The 27471-nt window shown below is 56.9% G+C and overlaps 2 protein-coding genes across 4 annotated transcripts in view; both read right to left on the reverse strand.

The window, feature by feature from the left end:
• Window positions 1-6228, reverse strand: part of LOC116937444 (disco-interacting protein 2 homolog C-like) — a 60945-nt gene extending 54717 nt beyond the window's left edge. The window contains exon 1 of the mRNA XM_076052429.1: window positions 6174-6228. Within this exon, the coding sequence (XP_075908544.1) occupies window positions 6174-6228 (55 nt within the window). The remainder of the gene's footprint in view (window positions 1-6173) is intronic.
• Window positions 6229-13895: 7667 nt separating this feature from the next.
• The window catches only part of LOC116954669 (anion exchange protein 2-like), a 62218-nt gene continuing 48642 nt past the window's right edge, over window positions 13896-27471 (reverse strand). For all 3 annotated transcript variants that reach the window (XM_076052562.1, XM_076052563.1, XM_076052564.1), the window contains 7 exons: window positions 26946-27035; window positions 25621-25790; window positions 24786-25039; window positions 22683-22852; window positions 22146-22184; window positions 18396-18530; window positions 13896-16804 (listed from right to left, as the gene is read on the reverse strand). In XM_076052562.1, the coding sequence (XP_075908677.1) occupies window positions 16724-16804; window positions 18396-18530; window positions 22146-22184; window positions 22683-22852; window positions 24786-25039; window positions 25621-25790; window positions 26946-27035 (939 nt within the window). In that variant the 3' untranslated portion in view covers window positions 13896-16723. The remainder of the gene's footprint in view (window positions 16805-18395; window positions 18531-22145; window positions 22185-22682; window positions 22853-24785; window positions 25040-25620; window positions 25791-26945; window positions 27036-27471) is intronic.

Genomic DNA, 27471 nt, shown 5'->3' on the forward strand with positions numbered 1-27471 from the left:
AGGAATTCCACTGATTCATGGGGAATTATGTGGGGGGGGGGGCGAGGAAGGAATAAGGGGGGGATGAGGGGGGGGTAAGGGGGGGATGAGGGGGGGGATGAGGGGGGGGGTAAGGGGGGGGTCGTTAAAATTCCACGCACGCGAAGGATCATTCAATCGTTTGTACGTCCAACCCAAGAAACTCCACCCACCACCACGACCCCCCCCCCACCATCACCACCACCCCCCCCCACCATCACCACCACCCCCCCCCACCACCACCCACCACTACAACAACCACACCCCCCCCCACCATCACCCCCCACCACCACCACAACCACCACCACCCCCCACCACCACCACCACAACCACCACCCCCCACCACCACCACCACCACCCCCCCTCATGCAGCTGCAATGTCTGCTTTGGGGACATGGTCCAGACCGCCCCAGAGACCCTGGCTGACGGAGGAGGTGTTCAGGCTGGCTGAGAAAAGGGGCCAGGCCCACTCTCATCGGCTACAGCATCCCACGTCGGAGAATGAAGAGGCTTACCGCAGCCTTCGCTCGGAGGTTCGGAGAGCCGTGAGGCGCTGCAAGGATGGGTGGTGGTTGCTGAGGAGATAGAGTCTGCCTCAGTGGCCCGCGATCACAAATCGCTCTTTAATTGCTCTTTCATCAAAAAAGTAACTTGCAGCGCCACACCTATTACCATCATTAGGGGAAAGAACGGTGATCCAATCTCCGACTCCCCGGTTTGCAGATTTGCTGAGCATTTCTGTGAGGTCCTGGGGGAGGGGAAATCCCTCAGCTTGAAAAACATCATGGGACAAAGTGGGGATGACCCTGCTGAGGCTGCTGTGCCTCAAATATTGGAAGAAGTCACCCCTTTTGAGTGGCTGGCTGAAGTGCCATTTGTTGAGGAAGTACTGAAGGCGATCCGGAATCTGAGACCAGGAAAGGCACTGGGCAGAGATGATCTCCCAAGCGAAATGCTGAGGGAGGGTGGCGTTTGTGCACAGACTCCTCTACATGATATCCTAAAAACAGTATGGACCACTGGATGGGTTCCGAAGGATTGGGAGGATGCCCTGGTGGTCCCCCTCTTTAAGAAGGGGGACCACACAGACTGTAAAAACTACAGGGGCATCTCACTCCTCAGTGTGCCGGGAAAGGTCCTGGCAAAGATTATTCAACATCGCCTTGCCAGGCACGCTGAGGAGAGGCTTGCAGAGCCCCAATGCGGTTTTAGGAAAGGGCGGTCCTGCACAGATGCCATATTTTCTGTTGGTCTGCTACAGCAGAGGTGTAGGGAATTCCAACAAGACCTACATCTCTACTTTATTGACCTGGTCAAGGCCTATGATACCATCAGTAGGCCTGGGCTCTGGGTTGTTCTTCGTGCTTTCGGAGTCCCTGATCCGCTGCTCACGATCATTAAGGACCTTCATGATGGTGAGTGGCCCCAAGTAAAACTAGGTGGCCGGGAGTCGGAGCCATTCCCTGTTCACCTTGGGGTGCGACAGGGATGTCCTCTGGCTCCCACATTATTTAACATATATTTCGACCACGTAGTTCGTGAAGCCTTCAATAGCTGTACCAGAGGAATTTCCATCTGGTACAGATATAATGGGAGGCTGATCGATGCCCGGGTACGGTCAAGGGATGGCTCCCTATTGCTCAACCATGTTATTATGTATGCCGATGATCTGGTAATTGCTGCTCACTCAGAGGACGAGTTGGAGGCGCTGCTGCTTAACCTGGAGCTTGCCACTAAGAGGTGGGGCCTTACCATCAGCCCCACCAAAACTAAGCACCTGCCTGGGTATTTTGTACCATCGGACACTCCACCCCCACAACTCCCAATCGGTGATGGGGCAGTTGTGGAGAGAGTGGAGAGTTTCCCATACCTCGGCAGTGTTCTCATAACCGGCTCCGGTTTGACAGCAGAGGTCTCACTCCGAATCAGTCGAGCGGCAATATATTTTCATCGGTTGCATAACGCTGTGTGGAAGCTACCTGGTCTGTCACTCCGCACGAAGCTTCAGGTCTTCTCGGCCACAGTCATTCCCTAACTTCTCGACACTTGCGAAACGTGGACCCCCCTAATGGAACATCTTCGCCGGTTAGAAACATTTAGGCTGGCCTCCCTACGATCCATCCTGGGTTCAACCAGGCTGGATTGTGTGAGGAGCTCACAAATCCTTGAAAGATCTGGACAAAGTCCCATTGGTGAGCTCCTCCGGCAGGCAAGGTTGCGTTGGCTGGGTCATGTAGCCCACATGCCCAGCCACCGCATGCCCAAACAGTTTTTGTTTGGCCGGATTTAGGGGGTTAAATTGGCGCGGCACGGGCTAGAGAAGAGATGGAGACCAGAGTGGACTTACCGATAACTGGTACTGGCGGTGTCAAGATCGACCTTTGTGGAGGAAGCTCGTGAAGGACGCTGCTGCTACTGTTAAGCAGTTGGAGGCAGTCGCCCTCCAGCAACAACAGAGGGCAGAGGAGCGACGCTCACAACAACGAGCGGAGCGACGCTCACAACAACGAGCGGAGCGACGCTCACAACAACGAGCGGAGCGACGCTCACAACAACGAGCGGAGCGACGCTCACAACAACGAGCGGAGCGACGCTCATAACAACGAGCGGAGCGCCGGGTGGCTAAAGCACAGCAAGTTGGCACAGGAGGGCACAGGTGGTGCATCAGTCAGTCGTCTCAGTCAGTCGACCCGTGGCACCTGGGTCTGCCCCGTGACCTCTTGCCAGCGGGCGTTCGACACTTCGGGCGTTCGACACTTCACGTGGCCTCAACGTGCACATAGCCTGGCACAAGCGTCGTAGTTACGTCACCGCCACTTAGTGGCGAATGGCGGTTGTTGTTGTTGTGTGTGCGATGGGCATCCCAGTTTCTCTGCTGCCGCCCCGTGTGGCGATCGCTGCGTGCGAGGTAGAAGCCATGCGCCTAAGCTTGGGATAATCCCGCATTAGCTCACTCAGCACAGCGCCGCCCGACCCCACGCCACGCCACGCCACTCCACCCCAGGCCACCCCAGGCCACCCCACCCCAGGCCACCCCAGGCCACCCCATCCCAGGCCACCCCATCCCAGGCCACCCCACGCCACCCCAGGCCACCCCAGGCCACCCCAGGCCACCCCACAACTACGCCATGCCATCCCAGGCCACCCCAGGCCACCCCCATACCACCCCACCCCAGGCCACGCCACCCCAGGCCACCCCATCCCACCCCACGAGGGAACCCAGCTGCATGAGGGGGCTCACGATGACTTCTATTGCTCATGTTGCTGTTCAGGCGCTGAGTCACCTTGTGCCGCACAGGGAGCACTGCCACTGGGGGTGCCCCTCTCAAATGTGTTGAGATGTAGATGGCTCCGAGACTCCCCTGGGCGCCACGGTTTGCGAGATGTTAACTCCCTCGCCTGGTATGCAGGAGGTCGTGGGTTCATTCTCGACCTTGACGCCTGCTGTATATTTGGAATTTGCGTCTCTCTCTCTCTCTCTCCCCGTGGTCGCGTGGATTTCCCTCCGGGTCTTTTCTCCATATTTAGAATCGACGTCACGCGTTTAGAGTATTTCGCTGTTATACATTTCACGTGATAAGCCACTTCGTTGAGCTATCATTTGTGGCCAGGCCACTTCTGCAAAATAGCTACATATCTCAGTGGGGGTTACCTGGTGAAATAATAGGTTTATAGGAAATTAGTAAGGTTTGCCAATGTGTTACTAGTACAGCACACCGGTGTGTTGGAGAGTAAAACCCACAACATTTACAATTCGAGTAACGATGCTCCGCCAGTAATTACAAATAGCATCATCAGGTGTAGAGGCAGAGATGGCTGTGTCGCATTGTGGCGGTTTTAACGACACACTTGCATTTACGCGATCTCATCTGAAACAGCCCTATTGCAGACTGTATTCGCTCGCTCTCCAATAGAGAGGAGGATCCATGGACGAGGAGCTGGAAGCCAGCAACTACAACAGCAGCAACCACGTGACGAGGTGCCGGCGCTACTGCCAGCGATTGCCCAAGCTCTGCCGGTCCTCTGCACATCACGGTGTCCTCGGACAATTAATGCGTGTTCATAGACGTGGGAGGCAAACCGGAGCACGTGGAGGAATAGCAACGCGTGCGTGCCAGGGGGCAACGCTCTATCCCAGCGTCCTTCACTGCAGGGCCCGCGGGACACTGGCGGTCCTTGACGACACACAGAGAGTGAAAACACCCCCCATCATCATCACAACAACACCCCCATCATCATCACAACAACACCCCCATCATCATCATCACAACAACACCCCCATCATCATCACAACACCCCCATCCTCATCACAACACCCCCATCCTCATCACAACACCCCATCATTGCCATCATGGTGCTGCTGTCAAACCCAACAATGGTTTCAAATGTATGGCGGGCCTCACACTGGTGATTTCTTATCGGCGAAAGTGCCCCCCCTCGTCCGCCCCCCCCCTGAAAATGATTAAAGGACACCACCGCTCTGCCCCAGGTCACCGCTCTGCCCCAGACAGATGGGTCACATGTTTGCTGTACCACCTTCTCCTGGCTCGCCAGGACAAGGTGGTACCTCCTCAATGCCCACTGACAGGAAAGGGAGCTTCACGACATTCATGCGGTGATCCATCAACCCTCACTGCTATGGCTCCACAGGCAGTCACGTGGAGCACAACCACCACTACAGACAAAGTTCCCCGGTATGGGCTTAACAGACTGTTGGGGCAAGTGCTGTTAGCGAGTAGCATCATGTGAAGGCCGGCTCGGCACACGAGGGTGGTGGGTGGACAGCACCACGCCCGGTCGCCTTTGTCTCCCGAGTGGCGATGTTTACATACCGCACCATATACTTGCACCATACGTGCACCATACGTGCACCATATCGCCGGGCGCGTAGCGCAGCGCGCTAACCCGATACGCCACCGCTCCCCATACCACCCCAATAGACGCACACACACCTCGTACACACACACACACCCCGTACACACACACACACCCCGTAGACACGCACACACTCCCCGTACACACACACACACCCCGTACACACACACACACCGTAGTCACACACCGTAGTCACACACACACACCCCGTACACACACACCCCGTAGTCACACACACACACCGTACACACACCGTAGTCACACACACACACATCGTAGTCACACACACACCCCGTAGTCACACACACACACCGTACACACACCATACACACACCGTACACACACCGTAGTCACACACATACACCGTAGTCACACACACACCGTACACACACCGTAGTCACACACACACACCGTAGTCACACCCTAGTCACACACACCCTAGTCACACACACCGTAGTAACACACACCGTAGTCACACACACCGTAGTAACACACACCGTAGTCACACACACACACCGCAGTCACACACCGTACACACACCGTAGTCACACACCGTAGTCACACCCTAGTCACACACACCCTAGTCACACACACCGTAGTAACACACACCGTAGTAACACACACCGTAGTCACACACACACACCGCAGTCACACACCGTACACACACCGTAGTCACACACCGTAGTCACACACACACACCGTACACACACACCGTACACACACACACACACCGTAGTCACACACACACAGTACACACACACACACACCGTACACAAACACCGTACACACACACACCGTACACACACCGTAGTCACACACCGTAGTCACACACACACCGTACACACACCGTAGTCACACACACACCGTACACACACACCGTACACACACACACCGTAGTCACACACCGTACACACACACACAGTAGTCACACACCGTACACACACACACACCGTAGTCACACACCGTACACACACACACACCGTAGTCACACACCGTAGTCACACACACACAGTACACACACACCGTACACAAACACCGTACACACACACACCGTAGTCACACACCGTAGTCACACACCGTAGTCACACACCGTAGTCACACACACACCGTACACACACACACCGTACACACACACACACACACCGTGGTCACACACCGTACACACACACACACACCGTGGTCACACACCGTACACACACACACCGTAGTCACACACCGTAGTCACACACCGTAGTCACACACCGTAGTCACACACGCAGTCACGCCCGCTCGCCTCGCACCTTCCGACAGTTCCAGCTCCGACAGCCGCGCCACCACCACTAGCGGCAGCGACATCGCCCCACTCGCTCCTCCAACCCTATTACCCGCTCCTCCAACCCTATTACCCGCTCCTCCAACCCTATTACCCGCTCCTCCAACCCTATTACCCGCTCCTCCAACCCTATTACCCGCTCCTCCAATCCTATTACCCGCTCCTCCAACCCTATTACCCGCTCCTCCAACCCTATTACCCGCTCCTCCAACCCTATTAGCCGCTCCTCCAACCCTATTGCCCGCTCCTCCAACCCTATTGCCCGCTCCTCCAACCCTATTACCCGCTCCTCCAACCCTATTACCCGCTCCTCCAACCCTATTACCCGCTCCTCAAACCCTATTACCCGCTCCTCCAACCCTATTACCCGCTCCTCCAACCCTATTACCCGCTCCTCCAACCCTATTACCCGCTCCTCCAACCCTATTACCCGCTCCTCCAACCCTATTACCCGCTCCTCCAACCCTATTGCCCGCTCCTCCAACCCTATTGCCCGCTCCTCCAACCCTATTACCCGCTCCTCCAACCCTATTACCCGCTCCTCCAACCCTATTACCCGCTCCTCCAACCCTATTACCCGCTCCTCCAACCCTATTACCCGCTCCTCCAACCCTATTACACGCTCCTCCAACCCTATTACCCGCTCCTCCAACCCTATTACCCGCTCCTCCAACCCTATTACCCGCTCCTCCAACCCTATTACCCGCTCCTCCAACCCTATTACCCGCTCCTCCAACCCTATTACCCGCTCCTCCAACCCTATTACCCGCTCCTCCAACCCTATTACCCGCTCCTCCAACCCTATTACCCGCTCCTCCAACCCTATTACCCGCTCCTCCAACCCTATTACCCGCTCCTCCAACCCTATTACCCGCTCCTCCAACCCTATTACCCGCTCCTCCAACCCTATTACCCGCTCCTCCAACCCTATTACCCGCTCCTCCAACCCTATTACCCGCTCCTCCAACCCTATTACCCGCTCCTCCAACCCTATTACCCGCTCCTCCAACCCTATTACCCGCTCCTCCAACCCTATTACCCGCTCCTCCAACCCTATTACCCGCTCCTCCAACCCTATTACCCGCTCCTCCAACCCTATTACCCGCTCCTCCAACCCTATTACCCGCTCCTCCAACCCTATTACCCGCTCCTCCAACCCTATTACCCGCTCCTCCAACCCTATTACCCGCTCCTCCAACCCTATTACCCGCTCCTCCAACCCTATTACCCGCTCCTCCAACCCTATTACCCGCTCCTCCAACCCTATTACCCGCTCCTCCAACCCTATTACCCGCTCCTCCAACCCTATTACCCGCTCCTCTAACCCTATTACCCGCTCCTCCAACCCTATTACCCGCTCCTCCAACCCTATTACCCGCTCCTCCAACCCTATTACCCGCTCCTCCAACCCTATTACCCGCTCCTCCAACCCTATTACCTGCAATCCAACCCTATTACCCGCGACTCCAACCCTATTACCCGTGCTCCCACCCTATTACCCGCGACTCCAACCCTATTACCCGTGCTCCCACCCTATTACCCGCGACTCCAACCCTATTACCCGTGCTCCCACCCTATTACCCGCGACTCCAACCCTATTACCCGCTCCTCCAACCCTATTACCCGCTCCTCCAACCCTATTACCCGCTCCTCCAACCCTATTACCCGCTCCTCCAACCCTATTACCCGCTCCTCCAACCCTATTACCCGCTCCTCCAACCCTATTACCCGCTCCTCCAACCCTATCATCCGCTCCTCCAACCCTATTACCCGCTCCTCCAACCCTATTACCCGCTCCTCCAACCCTATTACCCGCTCCTCCAACCCTATTACCCGCTCCTCCAACCCTATCACCCGCTCCTCCAACCCTATTACCTGCGATCCAACCCTATTACCCGCGACTCCAACCCTATTACCCGTGCTCCCACCCTATTACCCGCGACTCCAACCCTATTACCCGTGCTCCCACCCTATTACCCGCGACTCCAACCTTATTACCTGCGATTCAACCCTATTACCCGCTCCTCCAACCCTATTACCCGCTCCTCCAACTCTATTACCCGCGACTCCAACCCTATTACCCGTGCTCCCACCCTATTACCCGCGACTCCAACCCTATTACCCGTGCTCCCACCCTATTACCCGCGACTCCAACCCTATTACCCGTGCTCCAACCCTATTACCCGCGACTCCAACCCTATTACCCGTGCTCCCACCCTATTACCCGCGACTCCAACCCTATTACCTGCGATCCAACCCTATTACCCGCTCCTCCAACCCTATTACCCGCTCCTCCAACCCTATTACCCGCGACTCCCACCCTATTACCCGTGCTCTCACCCTATTACCCGTGCTCCCACCCTATTACCCGCGACTCCAACCCTATTACCCGTGCTCCCACCCTATTACCCGCGACTCCAACCTTATTACCTGCGATCCAACCCTATTACCCGCTCCTCCAACCCTATTACCCGCTCCTCCAACTCTATTACCCGCGACTCCAACCCTATTACCCGTGCTCCCACCCTATTACCCGCGACTCCAACCCTATTACCCGTGCTCCCACCCTATTACCCGCGACTCCAACCCTATTACCCGTGCTCCAACCCTATTACCCGCGACTCCAACCCTATTACCCGTGCTCCCACCCTATTACCCGCGACTCCAACCCTATTACCTGCGATCCAACCCTATTACCCGCTCCTCCAACCCTATTACCCGCTCCTCCAACCCTATTACCCGCGACTCCCACCCTATTACCCGCGACTCCCACCCTATTACCCGTGCTCTCACCCTATTACCCGTGCTCCCACCCTATTACCCGCGACTCCAACCCTATTACCCGTGCTCCCACCCTATTACCCGCGACTCCAACCCTATTACCTGCGATCCAACCCTATTACCCGCTCCTCCAACCCTATTACCCGCTCCTCCAACCCTATTACCCGCTCCTCCAACCCTATTACCCGCTCCTCCAACCCTATTGCCCGCTCCTCCAACCCTATTACCCGCTCCTCCAACCCTATTACCCGCGACTCCAACCCTATTACCCGTGCTCCAACCCTATTACCCGCGACTCCAACCCTATTACCCGTGCTCCCACCCTATTACCCGTGCTCTCACCCACCCACCCTGGCGCCCCCTATGATGCGGCATCGTCCCCGTGAAGACGACTCAGCAGCGGCGGTGACGGGATCGGGTCTGGGTCACGTGGTGCGACCACACCACCACCACCCGAGTCCCAAACCAACCCCTCCCACCAATGCCCCCCCCCAATTCCCCCCACCAATGCCCCCCCCCAATTCCCCCCAACAATACCCCCCACCAACACCCCCACAATTTCCCTCCCCCCCCAAGAGTCATCACCACCACCACCACCACCACCTACGAACCCAGCTCCCCCCACACACCTCAACAGGCAAGGCGTACACGGGGCACAGCAACAACAACAACACAACAACAGAGAGAGAGAGAGATGACGAAGCAGCCATGGTCGTCGACGTCGATCCAGAGACGGGAACAAGAAGAGCGCTCACGCGGCAATCAGCCTCGGTGGGTGGCGGCGGCGGCGGCGGGGAAGGATGGCGAGTCGATCGCACGTGACCCACAACGCGGCATGGGGAGGTGGTCCGCGTGTGTGTGCGCGCGTGTGTGCGTGCGAACGTGCGCGTGTCTGTCCGCGTGTGTGTGCGTGCGTGTGTGTGCGTGCGTGCGTGTGTGCGCGCGCGTGCGTGCGCGCGCGTGCGTGCGTGCGTGTCGCGCGTGAGTGCGTGTGTGTCCGCGTGAGGGTGAGGTCTTCATCCAGCAGTGGAGTGACAGTGATGGGAGCTTGTGGCTGCAGGCTGTATACCGCGACGAGAGGCGAACGCGACTACAATGACGGCCCCCACTTGTGTCGTGACGCACACAAACAACATCAAGCCGTTCGCGATTTCATATCAGCAGCCATGGTCAATCCACCGCTGGATGAAGGCCGCCCCCAAGCCTCCTCCCATCATCAATCGCAGCGGCGGTGGCCACTCCACTGCTGGATGAAGAAGGCATCCTCCCCAACAACGTTACCCGTGGGACGATCTCGCCCCCAGCACCCGCTGCGCGCCGGCTGATTTCACTGCTCCAGCGTCACTCTCCCTCTCCCCTCCCTCTCTCCCTCTCCCCACCCTCTCTCTCTCCCCTTTTCCCTCTCCCCTCCCTCTCTCTCTCTCCCCTCTCCCCTCCCCCTCTCCCCCCTCCCTCTCTCTTCCCTCTCCCCTCCCCTCTCTCTTTTTTTACGATCAGAGGAAGCAAGACGATGCTCGGTGTACTCGGAACTTTGCTTCGTTCATCAGTTCGTTTTTTTAATGCTTTGCTTTATGTAACCCCCCATCCACCATGTTCCATACCGGTCTTGTTGGGTGCACTTGTGCGAGTGCCTGTGCTTTGCACGTTTGGACTTCAGTTAACCCTCACGAAGCTTGACACGAGTAAGCTGGACTTTGGGGTAAGTTGGAGGCTCTGCTCCGAATTAGTCAGGTTTTACTGCACATGAGGGCACTCCAACTTCTACTACAGGGGGGAGCAGAGTTGATTACACACATGGTGCTCTTTAAATCCCACTCGCACATCAGAGTGTGGGAAGGCGTGCTCCCCTCCCCCCCTCCCCCCTCCCCTCCCCCCCCCTCCCTCCCCCCCCCCCCCCTCCCTCCCCCCCCTCCCTCCCCCTCCCCCCCCTCCCTCCTCTCCCCCCCCTCCCTCCCCTCCCCCCCCTCCCTCCCCTCCCCCCGCTCCCTCCCCTCCCCCCCCCCCTCCCCTCCCCCCCTCCCTCCCCTCCCCCCCCTCCCTCCCCTCCCTCCCCTCCCCCCCCTCCCTCCCCTCCCCCCCTCCCCCCCCTCCCTCCCCTCCCCCCCTCCCTCCCTCCCCTCCCCCCCTCTCCCTCCCCTCCCCCCCTCTCCCTCCCCTCCCCCCCTCTCCCTCCCCTCCCCCCTCTCCCTCCCCTCCCCCCCTCTCCCTCCCCTCCCCCCCTCTCCCTCCCCTCCCCTCCCCCCCTCTCCCTCCCCTCCCCCCCTCTCCCTCCCCTCCCCTCCCCCCTCTCCCTCCCCTCCCCTCCCCCCCTCTCCCTCCCCTCCCCCCCTCTCCCTCCCCTCCCCCCCTCTCCCTCCCCTCTCCCCCTCTCCCTCCCCTCCCCCTCTCTCTCTCTCCCCCCTCCCCCCCTCTCCCTCCCCTCCCCCCCTCTCCCTCCCCTCCCCCCCTCTCCCTCCCCTCCCCCCCTCTCCCTCCCCCCCTCCCTCCCCCCCCCTCTCCCTCCCCCCTCTCCCTCCCCTCCCCCCCTCTCCCTCCCCCCTCCCTCCCCTCCCCCCCTCTCCCTCCCCCCCTCTCCCTCCCCTCCCCCCCTCTCCCTCCCCTCCCCCCCTCTCCCTCCCCTCCCCCCCTCTCCCTCCCCTCCCCCCCTCTCCCTTCCCCCCTCTCCCTCCCCCCCTCTCTCTACCCTCCCTCTCTTCCTCTACCCGTGGCTGCCGCTCCCCAGAAAGTCAGCCCCTCCCCTCAATCCACTTTCTCCTCCACTCAGCCCTCACCTCCAATCTCCCCCCCCCCCTCCAGTCTCCCCCCCCCCTCCAGTCTCCCCCCCCCCTCCAATCTCCCCCTCCAATCTCCCCCCCCTCCAATCTCCCCCCCCCTCCAATCTCCCCCCCTCCAATCTCCCCCCCCTCCAATCTCCCCCCCCCTCCAATCTCCCCCCCCCCTCTCCAATCTCCCCCCCCTCCAATCTCCCCCCCCTCCAATCTCCCCCCCTCCAATCTCCCCCCCCTCCAATCTCCCCCCCCCCCCTCCAATCTCCCCCCCCTCCAATCTCCCCCCCCCTCCAATCTCCCCCCCCTCCAATCTCCCCCCCCCTCCAATCTCCCCCCCCCTCCAATCTCCCCCCCCCTCCAATCTCCCCCCCCCTCCAATCTCCCCCCCCCTCCAATCTCCCCCCCCCTCCAATCTCCCCCTCTTCCAATCTCCCCCCCCTCCAATCTCCCCCCCCCTCCAATCTCCCCCCCCTCCAATCTCCCCCCCTCCAATCTCCCCCCCCCCTCCAATCTCCCCCCCCTCCAATCTCCCCCCCCCTCCAATCTCCCCCCCCTCCAATCTCCCCCCCCCCTCCAATCTCCCCCCCCCCCTCCAATCTCCCCCCCCCCTCCAATCTCCCCCCCCCTCCAATCTCCCCCCCCCCTCCAATCTCCCCCCCCCCTCCAATCTCCCCCCCCCCTCCAATCTCCCCCCCCCCTTCAATCTCCCCCTCCCCTCCAATCTCCCCCTCCCCTCCAATCTCCCCCTCTACCCCTCCTTCAACCCCGCCGCACCGGCCTGGATCTGCTGATGAGACCCCCAGGTGGTCCAAACCGGTTTCCGGATTGCTGAAGCAAATGCTGCTGCTGGGTAATATCGGGCTGGAGAGCCCCTCCCCCTCTCCCCCCCATTTCCTCCTCCCCTCCAAAGCCCACCCACCCATCCCCCGATAATTTCCACCCACCCTCCCAAACAATAGAACACAAATATCAACGCATTCGTCAATAAAGACACTTTGTGTGCGCGTGTGTGTGGGTGTGTGTTGCCTTTATAAACAAGTGTATAATAGGCGAGGTTTCGGGCTACGGTTCTTCTTCATGGCACGACTGTTTCCCGCAGCGGCGGTGCTGTTTAATGTGACACAACCCCCTTTGTCGACCCACTGCTGGATGAAGGGGGATGTGCGGCGTCGGTGGGTCGGTCGACCATGCTTCACCACCACGGTGGCGAGGTTCGGACTGGTGGAGACTCGGGGGCAGCGTGGACGTTGGAGCGCAGTGCCGTACCAACAATGGGCTGTCGCGACACCCCACTCAACCAGCCCAAGTGCCCGGCGTGGCCAGCAGAGGGCAGTGTGATAATAATAACAACTATTAAACGTAAAGCTGCACAGAAACTAAACTAAACATCACATAAGAGAAAGACGAATGCCGCGATTCCTTAGGGCACCTGAGACTCGTGTAAAACCCAAGAATCTCACCTCCAAGTACCCATCCAGCAGTGGATGGAGCACCGTGCCAGCCGCTACGCGAACAGCGTTGTCAGCGATTCGATGACGTCACGCTCATAACCTCCGCAATTACGTCATGGTCATGGAGGCGATCGTGACGTCATGCATTTAAACCACACAGGCGGTTGGGTATCTTCGGAGCGAAGCCATGGGCGGGTGGGAGGAGGGGGGCTTAAGGGGGGCTCTGGAGGAGCAACGCGGGGGAGTTGAGTGGATCATGGCTGGAGCCCGTAAATTAATGGGGGGGGGGCTTAAGGGGGGCTCTGGAGGCTCCGAGTGGGGGATATAAAGGGGTGGAGAAATGGCGAACACAACATGTAAACACAAGTGTTTGCATGACGATGATCCCTTGCAAAATACCATTCAACATTTGCTGATTTCCTCAGGCAAGCCTCAGCTTGTCCGCAGTAGCGGTGGGGAGGGGTGCGGGAATCGACGATTGCTTTGTGCACAATCCCAACTGAGTAATATGCGGTGCAATTGTGCAACTTTGGTTAAATTTAGACCGTGACTGCCGGCACGCAACAAGCCCAGCGTCTCGCGGATGGCGCCGCGGGCCATTTAGCATCCTACCCGCAGCAACAGACGGGCGCGTACCACCACGGCTAATATACACGCGGCAGTACTCAAATAACCAAGCCAAAGCCGGGGCCGTTTAAAGAAGGCATTTATATTCTGTACATATGTACACACGCGCACACAGAGAGAGAGAGGGTTTCGAAGACGGAGACAAAATCTTGAAATGCGCGTGGACGCAGACGCTCCACCGAGGCCAATTGCTGACCAGTGATGTCTGTGCGAGAGCGAGCACGAAGTGGCGTGGTTCACCAAGCAGCCAGCACCGGCCATGCTCTCAGTGATTAAGCATTCGTCACAATAGGGTGCTCATCTCAATAACAAGGGAGCTGTCCGTGGTGCTTATAGGCGTACACGGTAATGTAGAGAGGGAGCTGTATGTGGTGCTGATCGGAGTACACGGTAATATATAGGGAGCTGTCCATTGTACTGATCGGAGTATGCGGTGATGGAGAGAGGGAGCTGTACATTGTACTGATCGGAGGATGCGGTAATGTGGAGAGGGCGCTGTCCCTGGTGTTAATGTCAATAGAGAGGGCGCTGTCCGTGGCACTGATATCAATACAGAGGGCGCTGTCCGTGGCACTGATATCAATAGAGAGGGCGCTGTCCGTGGCACTGATATCAATAGAGAGGGCGCTGTCCGTGGCACTGATATCAATAGAGAAGGCGCTGTCCGTGGCACTGATATCAATAGAGAGGGCGCTGTCCGTGGTACTGATATCAATAGAGAGGGCGCTGTCCGTGGCACTGATATCAATAGGGAGGGTGCTGTCCGTGGAACTGATATCAATAGAGAGGGCGCTGTCCGTGGTACTGATATCAATAGAGAGGGCGCTGTCCGTGGCACTGATATCAATAGAGAGGGCGCTGTCCTTGGTACTGATATCAATAGAGAGGGCGCTGTCCGTGGTACTGATATCAATAGGGAGGGCGCTGTCCGTGGTACTGATATCAATAGGGAGGGCGCTGTCCGTGGTACTGATATCAATGGAGAGGGCGCTGTCCGTGATACTGATATCAATAGGGAGGGCGCTGTCCGTGGCACTGATATCAATATGGAGGGCGCTGTCCGTAGTACTGATATCAATAGGGAGGGCGCTGTCCATGGTACTGATATCAATAGAGAGGGCGCTGTCCATGGTACTGATATCAATAGAGAGGGCGCTGTCCGTGGTACTGATATCAATAGGGAGGGTGCTGTCCGTGGTACTGATGTCAATAGGGAGGGCACTGTCTGTGGTACTGATATCAATAGGGAGGGTGCTGTCCGCGGTACTGATGTCAATAGGGAGGGTGCTGTCCGTGGTACTGATATCAATAGGGAGGGCGCTGTCCGTGGTACTGATATCAATAGGGAGGGCGCTGTCCGTGGTACTGATGTCAATAGGGAGGGTGCTGTCCGTGGTACTGATATCAATAGGGAGGGCGCTGTCCGTGGCACTGATATCAATAGGGAGGGCGCTGTCCGTGGTACTGATGTCAATAGGGAGGGCACTGTCTGTGGTACTGATATCAATAGGGAGGGCGCTGTCCGTGGTACTGATATCAATAGGGAGGGTGCTGTCCGTGGTACTGAGGTCAATAGGGAGGGCGCTGTCTGTGGAACTGATATCAATAGGGAGGGTGCTGTCCGTGGTACTGATGTCAATAGACGGTGTTGTCCGTGGTCCACATATCCGTCAATGGCTGCCCTTGAGTTTTTCTGTTTGACGAGTGATGGGTTATCTTGTTCAGTGGCAGAGTGATGAGTTCAACTCCTGGTTCAGTGAATGTGGAGGGCAGAGTTCAACACCCGTTTGAGTGACGGACACCAGCGATGCGGCTTCCAACATAACGCACGGAGAACAACAGCGGCACGAGGTTCAATCCCTGGTACAGTGGCGACGTTAATGAGAGCAGCATACCCGCCCCTTATTAACGGTGAATGAGTTAACCACCCGTTTCACGCAATGGAGGGTACATTACTTCAGCTGCGTGGCTGAGTGAGAGAGATGCAGTCACAAGTTAAAACTTCAACACGTACAAAACAATGGGGCCGTTTTCTCGGCAGTCATTATAATAATGGTTTGCTAAAATGTACGCATACATCGCTGAATTTGCACCGATTAATCGGTCTTGTGAGCACGAGTCAGTGACAGCCATGGCACGTGACGTTCAAGTCATAGAAGATTATCAATGTACTTATTGTCACGCATCATCACGAGCCACGGTCTGTCCACTGCCGGATGAAGACGTCACCATCATCATCACGCTGATCATCATATCATCTTCATCATAAGCCATGGGCTGTTCACTGCAGGATCAAGACATCGCCATCATCATAATAACAATCATCATCACGAGCCACGGTCTGTCCACTGCCGGATGAAGACGTCACCATCACCATCATCATCATCACGCTGACCATCATCATCATCATCTTAAGCCATGGTCTGTCCACTGCTGGATAAAGGCCTCCGCATGCCATCACCGTCCCTCGCACGCCACGTGGTGGCTCAGGCCGCACGACTGCACGTGGCTCCGCCTCTGCTGCGGGCCTCCCCTCGGGGGCACGAGGGCTGGCGAGGGCTGGAGGGCGAGGGGGTGACGGGCGCCGCGTGTGTGCGCTGGCGATGCCGTGGTTGGCGTGCGCAGCCCAGCGTCGATGCGAGGCGGACGGCGAAGGCGGCCGGCGGGAGGGAATTCCCACGTGCGGAGTGAAGACCGGGCGCGATGTTGTCCCCTCGTTGAGCGTCTTCCTCCATACCAACACCCCACCTCTCTCCCCACCCCCCCCCACGCCCTCCCCCACCCCACCCCCCATATCCATCAGTGTCCACATAGGTCCATAACCAAGGATGCCTCGGTTGCCATGGCGATAGATGAGGGGTGGGGTGCGGGGGGTTGCCGAGCGACCGAGGTCACACGGGCATGGCCAGCTCGTCGTACTCGTCCTGCCCCTCCTCCTCGTTAAACGTCGGCTCACTCTCCTCTCCGTCCAGCTAGAGGGGGGGGGGGGGGTGGCAAGAGGAGGGAGATGGAGAAGAGAGGGAAGGCAATGTGGTGAGTGATGGGGATAACAACAACAACACGCTCAACTGGTATAGCATCTTCCCGCTCACTGGCAGTCAGTCGCCTCCTTATCACTCTGCTATCGCTACTGCCATGGTTACTGTGTTGAACCAGCACCATCAACCACACTGCACATCCCAACACCATTCACTCATCCACCCACTCACCCACTAACTTACTCACCCACTCGCCCACAAACTCACCACACTGCAGGTTACAACAAACACTCACCCACCCACTCACTCACCCACCACTCATTAACTTACCTACCCACTCACTCACCCACCACTCATTAACTTACCTACCCACTCACTCAACACTCATTAACTTACCCAGTCACTCACAACTCATTAATTTACCTACCCACTCACTCACCAACCCACCCACCCACCTATCCACTCGTCCTATCACTCACCCACTCACTCATCTAACCCCTCACTCACCCTACCACTCACTCATCCAGCCACCTACTCACCCTACCACTCACCCACCCACTCACCACACTGCAGGTCACCTCACTCCACTTGGGAATTCCCTCCTCCCATCATCACCGTCACCTCTTTCCTCCCCCATGCTCTTATAATCAATAACCTCGTTCAACTAAAGCACACGTGCGCTGTTCTCCTGCTGGCTGTTTGGGGTTATGGACCTGTGGTTACTGTGCTTCACAACTGAGATAAAAATAAACAAAAAAACAAACCCGAGTTTAATTTACAGCTCTTAATAATTCCACTGCTGGATGATGGAGAGACGTGGGAAGAGGCCTGCAGACACGGGGAGATGTGGAGAGGTATGGAAAGAGACCGGGAGACAAGGGGAGAGATGGGAGAGACCAGGAGACACTGGGAGAGATGGGGACACACGGGGAGAGACTGGGATACATTGAGAGACACTGGGAGAGATGGGGACACACGGGGAGACACTGGGAGATGGAGACACACGGAGAGACAAGGGGAGAGATGGGGACACACGGGGAGACACTGGGAGAGATGGAGACACACGGGGAGACACTGGGAGATGGAGACACACGGGGAGACACTGGGAGAGATGGGGACACACGGGGAGACACTGGGAGATGGAGACACACGGGGAGACAAGGGGAGAGATGGGGACACACGGGGAGACAAAGGGAGAGATGGAGACACACGGGGAGAGACTGGAATACATTGAGAGACACTGGGAGAGATGGAGACACACGGGGAGACACTGGGAGAGATGGGGACACACGGGGAGAGACCAGGATAAATTGAGAGACACTGGGAGAGATGGAGACACACGGGGAAACAAGCGGAGAGATTGGGACACACGGGGAGACACTGGGAGAGATGGAGACACACGGGGAGACACTGGGAGAGATGGAGACACACGGGGAGACAAGCGGAGAGATTGGGACACACGGGGAGACACTGGGAGAGATGGAGACACACTAAGAGACAAGGGGAGACACTGGGAGAGATGGGGGACACACGGGGAGACAAGGGGAGACACCAGGATACATTTGAGAGACGAGGAGAGCCTCACCGCTTGCAGCTCCTTGGCGGAGAAGATGCGCGGCAGGAGGAGCCAGCGGCAGGGCACGGTGAGGATGAGCAGGAAGGGGAAGGCGAGCGCGGCCGGGGTGAGCTGCACGGCCCACAGCACGGCCAACAGCAGCACCTGGGCGCAGCGCCAGCGTCAGCGCGCAAGTGGAAGTTGCCTCTGGTTCGTTACATGCCCCCCCCCCCCCCTCTTTACACCTGCGTGTTAGCAGTGACCTTACCCCTCACTCTTCCCTCGCCATATTGGTATGTTAAGTTTGTTGTCCTTCCTCCACACGGTGGGGTACGTATGGAGCGAAAGAAGTTTGACGTACACATATATATATACCACCTACCCTCTAACACACCATCACCATCACTACCACCTACCCTCTAACACACCATCACCATCACTACCACCTACCCTCTAACACACCATCACCATCACTACCACCTACCCTCTAACACACCATCACCATCACCTTCCCTCTAACACCATCACCATCACTACCACCTTCCCTCTAACACACCATCACCATCACTACCACCTACCCTCTAACACACCATCACCATCACTACCACCTACCCTCTAACATACCATCACCATCACTACCACCTACCCTCTAACACACCATCACCTTCCCTCTAACACCATCACTACCACCTTCCCTCTAACACACCATCACCATCACTACCACCTACCCTCTAACACACCATCACCATCACTACCACCTACCCTCTAACACACCATCACCTTCCCTCTAACACCATCACCATCACTACCACCTTCCCTCTAACACACCATCACCATCACCTTCCCTCTAACACCATCACCATCACTACCACCTTCCCTCTAACACACCATCACCATCACTACCACCTACCCTCTAACACACCATCACCATCACTACCACCTACCCTCTAACACACCATCACCATCACTACACCTACCCTCTAACACACCATCACCATCTCCTTCCCTCTAACACCATCACCATCACTACCACCTTCCTCTAACACACCATCACCATCACTACCACCTGCCCCTCTAACACACCATCACCATCACTAACACCTACCCTCTAACACACCATCACCATCACTACCACCTACCCTCTAACACACCATCACTATCACTACCACCTACCCTCTAACACACCACCATCACCTTCCCTCTAATACACCACCATCACTACCACCACCTACCCTCTAACACACCATCACCATCACTACCACCTACCCTCTAACACACCGCCATCACCATCACCTTCCTCTAACACACCACCATCACTACCACCACCTACCCTCTAACACACCATCACTATCACTACCACCTACCCTCTAACACACCAAAATCACCATCACCTTCCCTCTAACACACCACCATCACTACCACCACCTACCCTCTAACACAGCATCACTATCACTACCACCTACCCTCTAACACACCACCATCACCATCACTACCACCTTCCCTCTAACACACCATCACCATCACTACCACCTACCCTCTAACACACCACCATCACCATCACTACCACCTTCCCTCTAACACACCATCACCATCACTACCACCTACCCTCTAACACACCATCACCATCACCTTCCCTCTAACACCATCACCATCACTACCACCTTCCCTCTAACACACCATCACCATCACTACCACCTACCCTCTAACACAACATCACCATCACTACCACCTACCCTCTAACAACCATCACCATCACTACCACCTACCCTCTAACACACCATCACTATCACTACCACCTACCCTCTAACACACCACCATCACCATCACCTCCCTCTAACACACCACCATCACTACCACCACCTACCCTCTAACACACCATCACCATCACTACCACCTACCTCTAACACACCACCATCACCATCACCTTCCTCTAACACACACCATCACTACCACCACCTACCCTCTAACACACCATCACCATCACTACCACCTACCCTCTAACACACCACCATCACCATCACCTTCCTCTAACATACCACCATCACTACCACCACCTACCCTCTAACACACCATCACCATCACTACCACCTACCCTCTAACACACCACCATCACCATCACTACCACCTTCCCTCTAACACACCATCACCATCACTACCACCTACCCTCTAACACACCACCATCACCATCACTACCACCTTCCCTCTAACACACCATCACCATCACTACCACCTACCCTCTAACACACCATCACCATCACCTTCCCTCTAACACCATCACCATCACTACCACCTTCCCTCTAACACACCATCACCATCACTACCACCTACCCTCTAACACAACATCACCATCACTACCACCTACCCTCTAACACACCATCACCATCACTACACCTACCCTCTAACACACAATCACTATCATACCACTACTCTAACACACCACCATCACATCACCTCCCTCTAACACACCACCATCACTACCACCACCTACCCTCTAACACACCATCACCATCACTACCACCTACCCTCTAACACACCACCATCAACATCACCTTCCTCTAACACACCACCATCACTACCACCACCTACCCTCTAACACACCATCACCATCACTACCACCTACCCTCTAACACACCACCATCACCATCACCTTCCCTCTAACATACCACCATCACTACCACCACCTACCCTCTAACACACCATCACCATCACTACCACCTACCCTCTAACACACCACCATCACCATCACTACCACCTTCCCTCTAACACACCATCACCATCACTACCACCTACCCTCTAACACACCACCATCACCATCACTACCACCTTCCCTCTAACACACCATCACCATCACTACCATCTACCCTCTAACACACCACCATCACCATCACCTTTCCTCTAACACACCACCATCACTACCACCACCTACCCTCTAACACACCATCACCATCACTACCACCTACCCTCTAACACACCACCATCACCATCACCTTCCCTCTAACACAACACCATCACTACCACCACCTACCCTCTAACACACCATCACCATCACTACCACCACCTACCCTCTAACACACCATCACCATCACTACCACCACCTACCCTCTAACACACCATCACCATCACCTTCCCTCTAACACCATCACCATCACCTACCCTCTAACACACCATCACCATCACCTTCCCTCTAACACACCACCATCACCATCCCTCTAACACCACCACCACCACCATCACCTTCCCTCTAACACCATCACCATCACTACCACCTTCCCTCTAACACACCACCATCACCATCACTCTAACACCATCACCACCACCACCACCACCTTCCCTCGCAACTCCGATTAGCACGGTTGGCTGTGTACGGTGCGAAAGAAGTTCGACTTACACTTAAACTTTCATGTTCTGCCAGAGGCTTTCCGACAGCTCTGTTCTTCACCTGAGGACGGCCGCTTACGTTGTGGCCGAAACGTCGTGAGAATTTTATTATGTTTTATATTTATTATTTTATTATTTCCCTTCTACGTGGTGACTTTACCGAAATAACTAAGAATATTCTGCCTCGCCGTTCCCACCTGGGTGGGGCTGATGACGACCGCTCGTGTTGCCATGGAAACGTCGTCGTTTTTTGTTATTTTATTTGAACCTATCCACGTGACTTTACCGAGAGACCCAAAGAAAATGCAACAACGGAGTTCCGTTTCCTCTTTCTAGAGGCCGGTCCCGTGTAGCGGTGAGGCAGCGAGCGACGCCAGCGCTCAGCAACGCGCGCCGCTTTACCTGGATGGCGGTGAACATGTTCATACGCCATGTCTTCACCTGCGGGCACACGTGAACACCAAGACAAAGGTCACCTGTGTAGCCTGCGACAGACTGTCGGGGCGAGTGCCGTGAGCGAGCAGCACCACCTATAAAGGCCGACACGGCGCACGAGGGGGTGGGTGGCCAGCACCACGCCCGACCGCCTTTGTCTCCCCAGTGGCGATGTTCACGACACACCGCACCAGGTACTCATTTGAGGCTGAGTAGACCTAAGGGAGGCCCAGGACCGGTTCAGATAATCGTCACTGGCGCTGTTGGCCGTGAGCGGGAATCAAACTCGTTTGCTCCCATAGCGCAGCGTAGCGTTAACCACTACACCACCGCTCCACACTCGTGAACACACACACACGCACACCCACACACCACACACACACACACACGCACGCACACACACGCACGCACACACACACGCACAGACGTTCACGTGCAGGCAGGCAAAGACCCCCCCGCGTAGCCATGAAACAGACCCCTTGGGGGCAAGCGCTGCGTTGGTACCGCGGTGACGTATCGGCGCTCCGGGTGGTACTTGGTGGGCTTGAGAGCGAGCAGCATGCGCTCCACCATGCGCACGCCGCTCAGCGACGTGACGCCCATGTAGAGGAAGACGCCGAACAGCACGGCCAGCGGGATGTGGCTCAGCACGTCGCCCAGCACCACCGAGAGGCCTGCGCCACGCGCGGGCACGTGGACACGCGGGCACGCGGACACGCGGACACGCGGGCACGCGGGCACACGCACGGACGCACGGACACACGGACGCACGGACACACGGACACGTGCACAGACACGGACACGTGCACACACACACGCGCATGCACGGACGCACGGACACACAGCCAAACGGACGCACAAGCACGCGCAGACACATGGACACACACGGATGCAGCGATGGTTAGGTTCGGAAAGTGTCTGAAACGTCCAAATGAACATTTCAGACACTTTCACGGCACTCCACCACCACCCTCCACCACCACCATCACCAACACCACTATCACCACCATCATAACCACCACTATCACCACCACCATCACCACCACCACCATCACCAACACCACCAACACCACCATCATCACCACCACTACCACCACTATCACCACCACTATCACCACCATCATCACCATCACCAGTACCACCATCATCACCACCACTATCACCACCACTATCACCACCATCATCACCATCACCACTACCACCATCATCACCATCAACACTATCACCACCATCACGACCACCATCACCACCACTATCACCACCATCATCACCATCACCACTACCACCATCATCACCACCACCACCACCACTATCACCACCATCATCACCACTACCACCATCATCACCACCACCACCACCAACACCACCATCATCACCATAACCACCACTATCACCACCATCATCACCATCATCACCACCATCATGACCATCACCACCACCAACACCAACACCACTATCACCACCATCATGACCATCACCACCACCAACACCAACACCACTATCACGACCATCATCACCACCACTATCACCACCATCACGACCATCACCATCACGACCATCATCACCACCACTATCACCACCACCACTGTCACCACCATCATAACCATCACTACCACCACTATCACCACTACCACCATCATCATCACCACCACCACCACCACTATCACCACTATCACCACTATCACCACCACCACTGTCACCACCATCATGACCATCACTACCACCACTATCACCACTACCACCATCATCACCACCACCACCATCACCACCACTATCACCACTATCACCACTATCACCACCACCACTGTCACCACCATCATGACCATCACCATCACGACCATCACCATCACCACCACCAACACCACCATCATCACCACCACCACCACCACTATCACCACCATCACGACCATCATCACCACCACTATCACCACCATCCCCACCATCACCACCACCACCACCATCACCACCACCACCAACACCACCATCACCACCACTATCACCACCATAATCACCATCACCACTACCACCATCATCACCACCACCACCATCACCACCATAACGACCATCACCATCACCACTACTACCATCATCACCACCACCATCACGACCATCACCACTACCACCATCATCACCACCACCACCACCATCACCACCACTATCACCACCATCACCGCCACTATCACCACCATCATCACCACTATCACCACCACTATCACCACTATCACCACCACCACTGTCACCACCATCATGCCATCACCATCACGACCATCACCATCCCCACCATCCCCACCACCAACACCACCATCACCACCACCACTACCACCACCACCACCACCACTATCATCACCACCACCACCACCACCACCACTATCACCAACATCCCCACCATCACCACCACCACCATCACCACCACCACCACCATCACCACCACCACCACCACTATCACCACCACCACCACCACCATCACCACCACCATCACCACCAGCACCATCACCATCACCACCACCATCACCACCACCACCACCATCACCACCACCACCACCACCACTATCACCACCAACACCACCAACACCACCATCCCCACCACGCCCGGCCCGCGGCCCTCACCGACGAGCAGGGCGACGGCGAGTGCGGTGAGGCGCTGCTCCAAGACGCGCTCGGTGCGTGGACGCTCCCCGGGCGCCGTGGCCCGGCTCATGACGGTGAGCGCGTTGGCGTGGCTCACGGAGCGCACCGTGGCGGCCGTGAGCCACGGCAGGCCCAGCAGCGCGCTCACGCCGCCCATGAGCGCGATGAGCAGCAGGTCGAGGTGGAAGCCCGAGCCCTTGACCAGTCGGCGCTCCTTCTTAGCCAGGATCAGCCTGGGGGGGGCGGGGGGCAGAGGAGGTGGGGGTCAACAGGAGGGTGGTGGTGGTGTCAATATGGTGGTGGTGTCATGGTGGTGGTGGTGTCATGGTGGTGGTGGTAGTGGTGTCATGGTGGTGGTGGTGTCATTACGGTGGTGGTGTCATAGTGGTGGTGTCATGGTGGTGGTGGTGGTGTCATGGTGGTGGTGGTGGTGTCATGGTGGTGGTGTCAATACGGTGGTGGTGGTGTCATGGTGGTGGTGTCATGGTGGTGGTGTCAATACGGTGGTGGTGGTGGTGGTGTCATGGTGGTGGTGTCATGGTGGTGGTGGTGTCATGGTGGTGGTGTCATGGTGGTGGTGTCATGGTGGTGGTGGTAATGGTGCCGTCAGCAAGGTGCTGGTGGTGTCAAGGGCACGGTGGGGGTGGTGGCGCTTGGTGGTCGGTGACTGGACACGGAGTCGGTCACCGATCAACCAAATGGGAAGGCAGCTGAAGAAGTGACACGGGATGATGAATGACGGCAGCCGGCCATTGTCAGCCGCGAGTGAACACGACGAGGTGGGTGGGTGGAGGAGGGTGGCGGTGGGTCCCACGTGGTGATCTGCGTCTCCATGAAGACGAGGATGAGGACGAGCGCGCCGGGGATGACGGCCGCGAACATCATCCACACGGGGAAGGGCCGGCCGGAGGGACCCGCGGGGCTGATGAACCAGCCGCGCTGACTCGGCTCCGACAGCGACACGCCGCTCGGCACCACCAGCTTCTGCTCGCGCCGCGTGGCACAAGCGGAGGGGGCGGGGGTACGAACGATCGGAGGCTGTTCGCTCGCTCGCTCGCTCAACCATTCGTTCGCTCGCTCGCTCAACCATTCATTCGCTCGCTCGCTCAACCATTCATTCGCTCGCTCGCTCAACCATTCATTCGCTCGCTCGCTCAACCATTCATTCGCCTGCTCGCTCGTTCATTCATTCACTCGTTTGCTCCCTCGGTTGCGCATTCACTCGCTCAATTGTTCATTCGCTCCCTCGATCGTTCAATAAGTTGTCTGCTCGCTCGATCGTTCATTCGCTCGCTCGATCGTTTATTTGCTAGGTTGACTGTCCATTCGTTCATTTGCTCGCTCGATCGTTCATTCGCTCGCTCGTTCATTCATTCACTCGTTTGCTCCCTCGATTGCGCATTCACTCGCTCAATTGTTCATTCGCTCCCTCGATCGTTCAATCACTTGTTTGCTCGCTCGATCGTTCATTCACTCGCTCGATCGTTTATTTGCTAGGTTGACTGTCCATTCGTTCATTTGCTCGCACGATCGTTCATTCGCTCACTCGATCGTTCAATTAACTCAATCGTTAATTTGCTCATTCGCTCACTCGATCCTTCATTCGCTCGCTCCATCATTTATTTGCTCGTTCGCTCACTCGATGGTTCATTCAATTGACTGTTTATTAACTTGATCACTCACACGACCACTCGCTTGATCGACTGTTCACTCGATTGTCCACGTCTGATCGAGCGCTCACTCGTTCGGTGTTCTGATGTCCCTGGCTCTAGGAGGAGAGAAGAGGTCTCATCCACGCTCACCTCACCCACGCTCACCCACAATCACCCTCACCTCACCCACGCTCACCCTCACCTCACCCACGCTCACCCACGCTCACCCACGCTCACGCTCACCTCACCCACGCTCACCCTCACCTCACCCACGCTCACCTACGCTCACCCACGCTCACCCTCACCTCACCCACGCTCACTCACGCTCACCCTCACCTCACCCTCACCTCACCCTCACCTCACCCTCACCTCACCCACGCTCACCCACGCTCACCCACGCTCACCCACGCTCACCCTCACCTCACCCACGCTCACCCTCACCTCACCCACGCTCACCCACGCTCACCCTCACCTCACCCACGCTCACCTGCAGGTAAGTGGTTTTCACCGCGAGAGAGATGAGCACCATGGCAATGATTGCGATGGCGACACCAAAATCTCCGATCGCCCGCCGGACCTGAGCACACACAAAGACAAAGGTCCCCCGTGTAGCCTTAACAGACTGTAGGGGCAAGTGCTGTTAGCGAGCACCCATGAAGGCCGGCACAGCACACGAGGGAGTGGGTGGCCAGCACCACGCCCGGCCGCCTTTGTCTCCACAGTGGCGTTTTTTACACACCGCACCAGCTACTCATTTGAGGCTGAGTCGATCTAGAGGAAGCCCGGGACTGGATCAGATAATCGTCACCGGCGTTGGCCATCAGCGAAAAATCAAACTCGAGTCGCCGGGTTCATAATGCAGCGCGCTAACCGCTATGCCACCGCTCCCCACACACACACATGTGCACACACACGCACACGCACGCACACACACACACGCACGTACACACGTACACACACACACGCACGTACACACGTAGACACACACACACGCACGTACACACATACACACA

The sequence above is a fragment of the Petromyzon marinus genome, chromosome 56 (assembly GCF_048934315.1).
Source record: "Petromyzon marinus isolate PM22_M1 ecotype Great Lakes invasive population chromosome 56, UKy_Petmar_22M1.pri1.0, whole genome shotgun sequence".
NCBI classification, from domain to species: domain Eukaryota; kingdom Metazoa; phylum Chordata; class Hyperoartia; order Petromyzontiformes; family Petromyzontidae; genus Petromyzon; species Petromyzon marinus.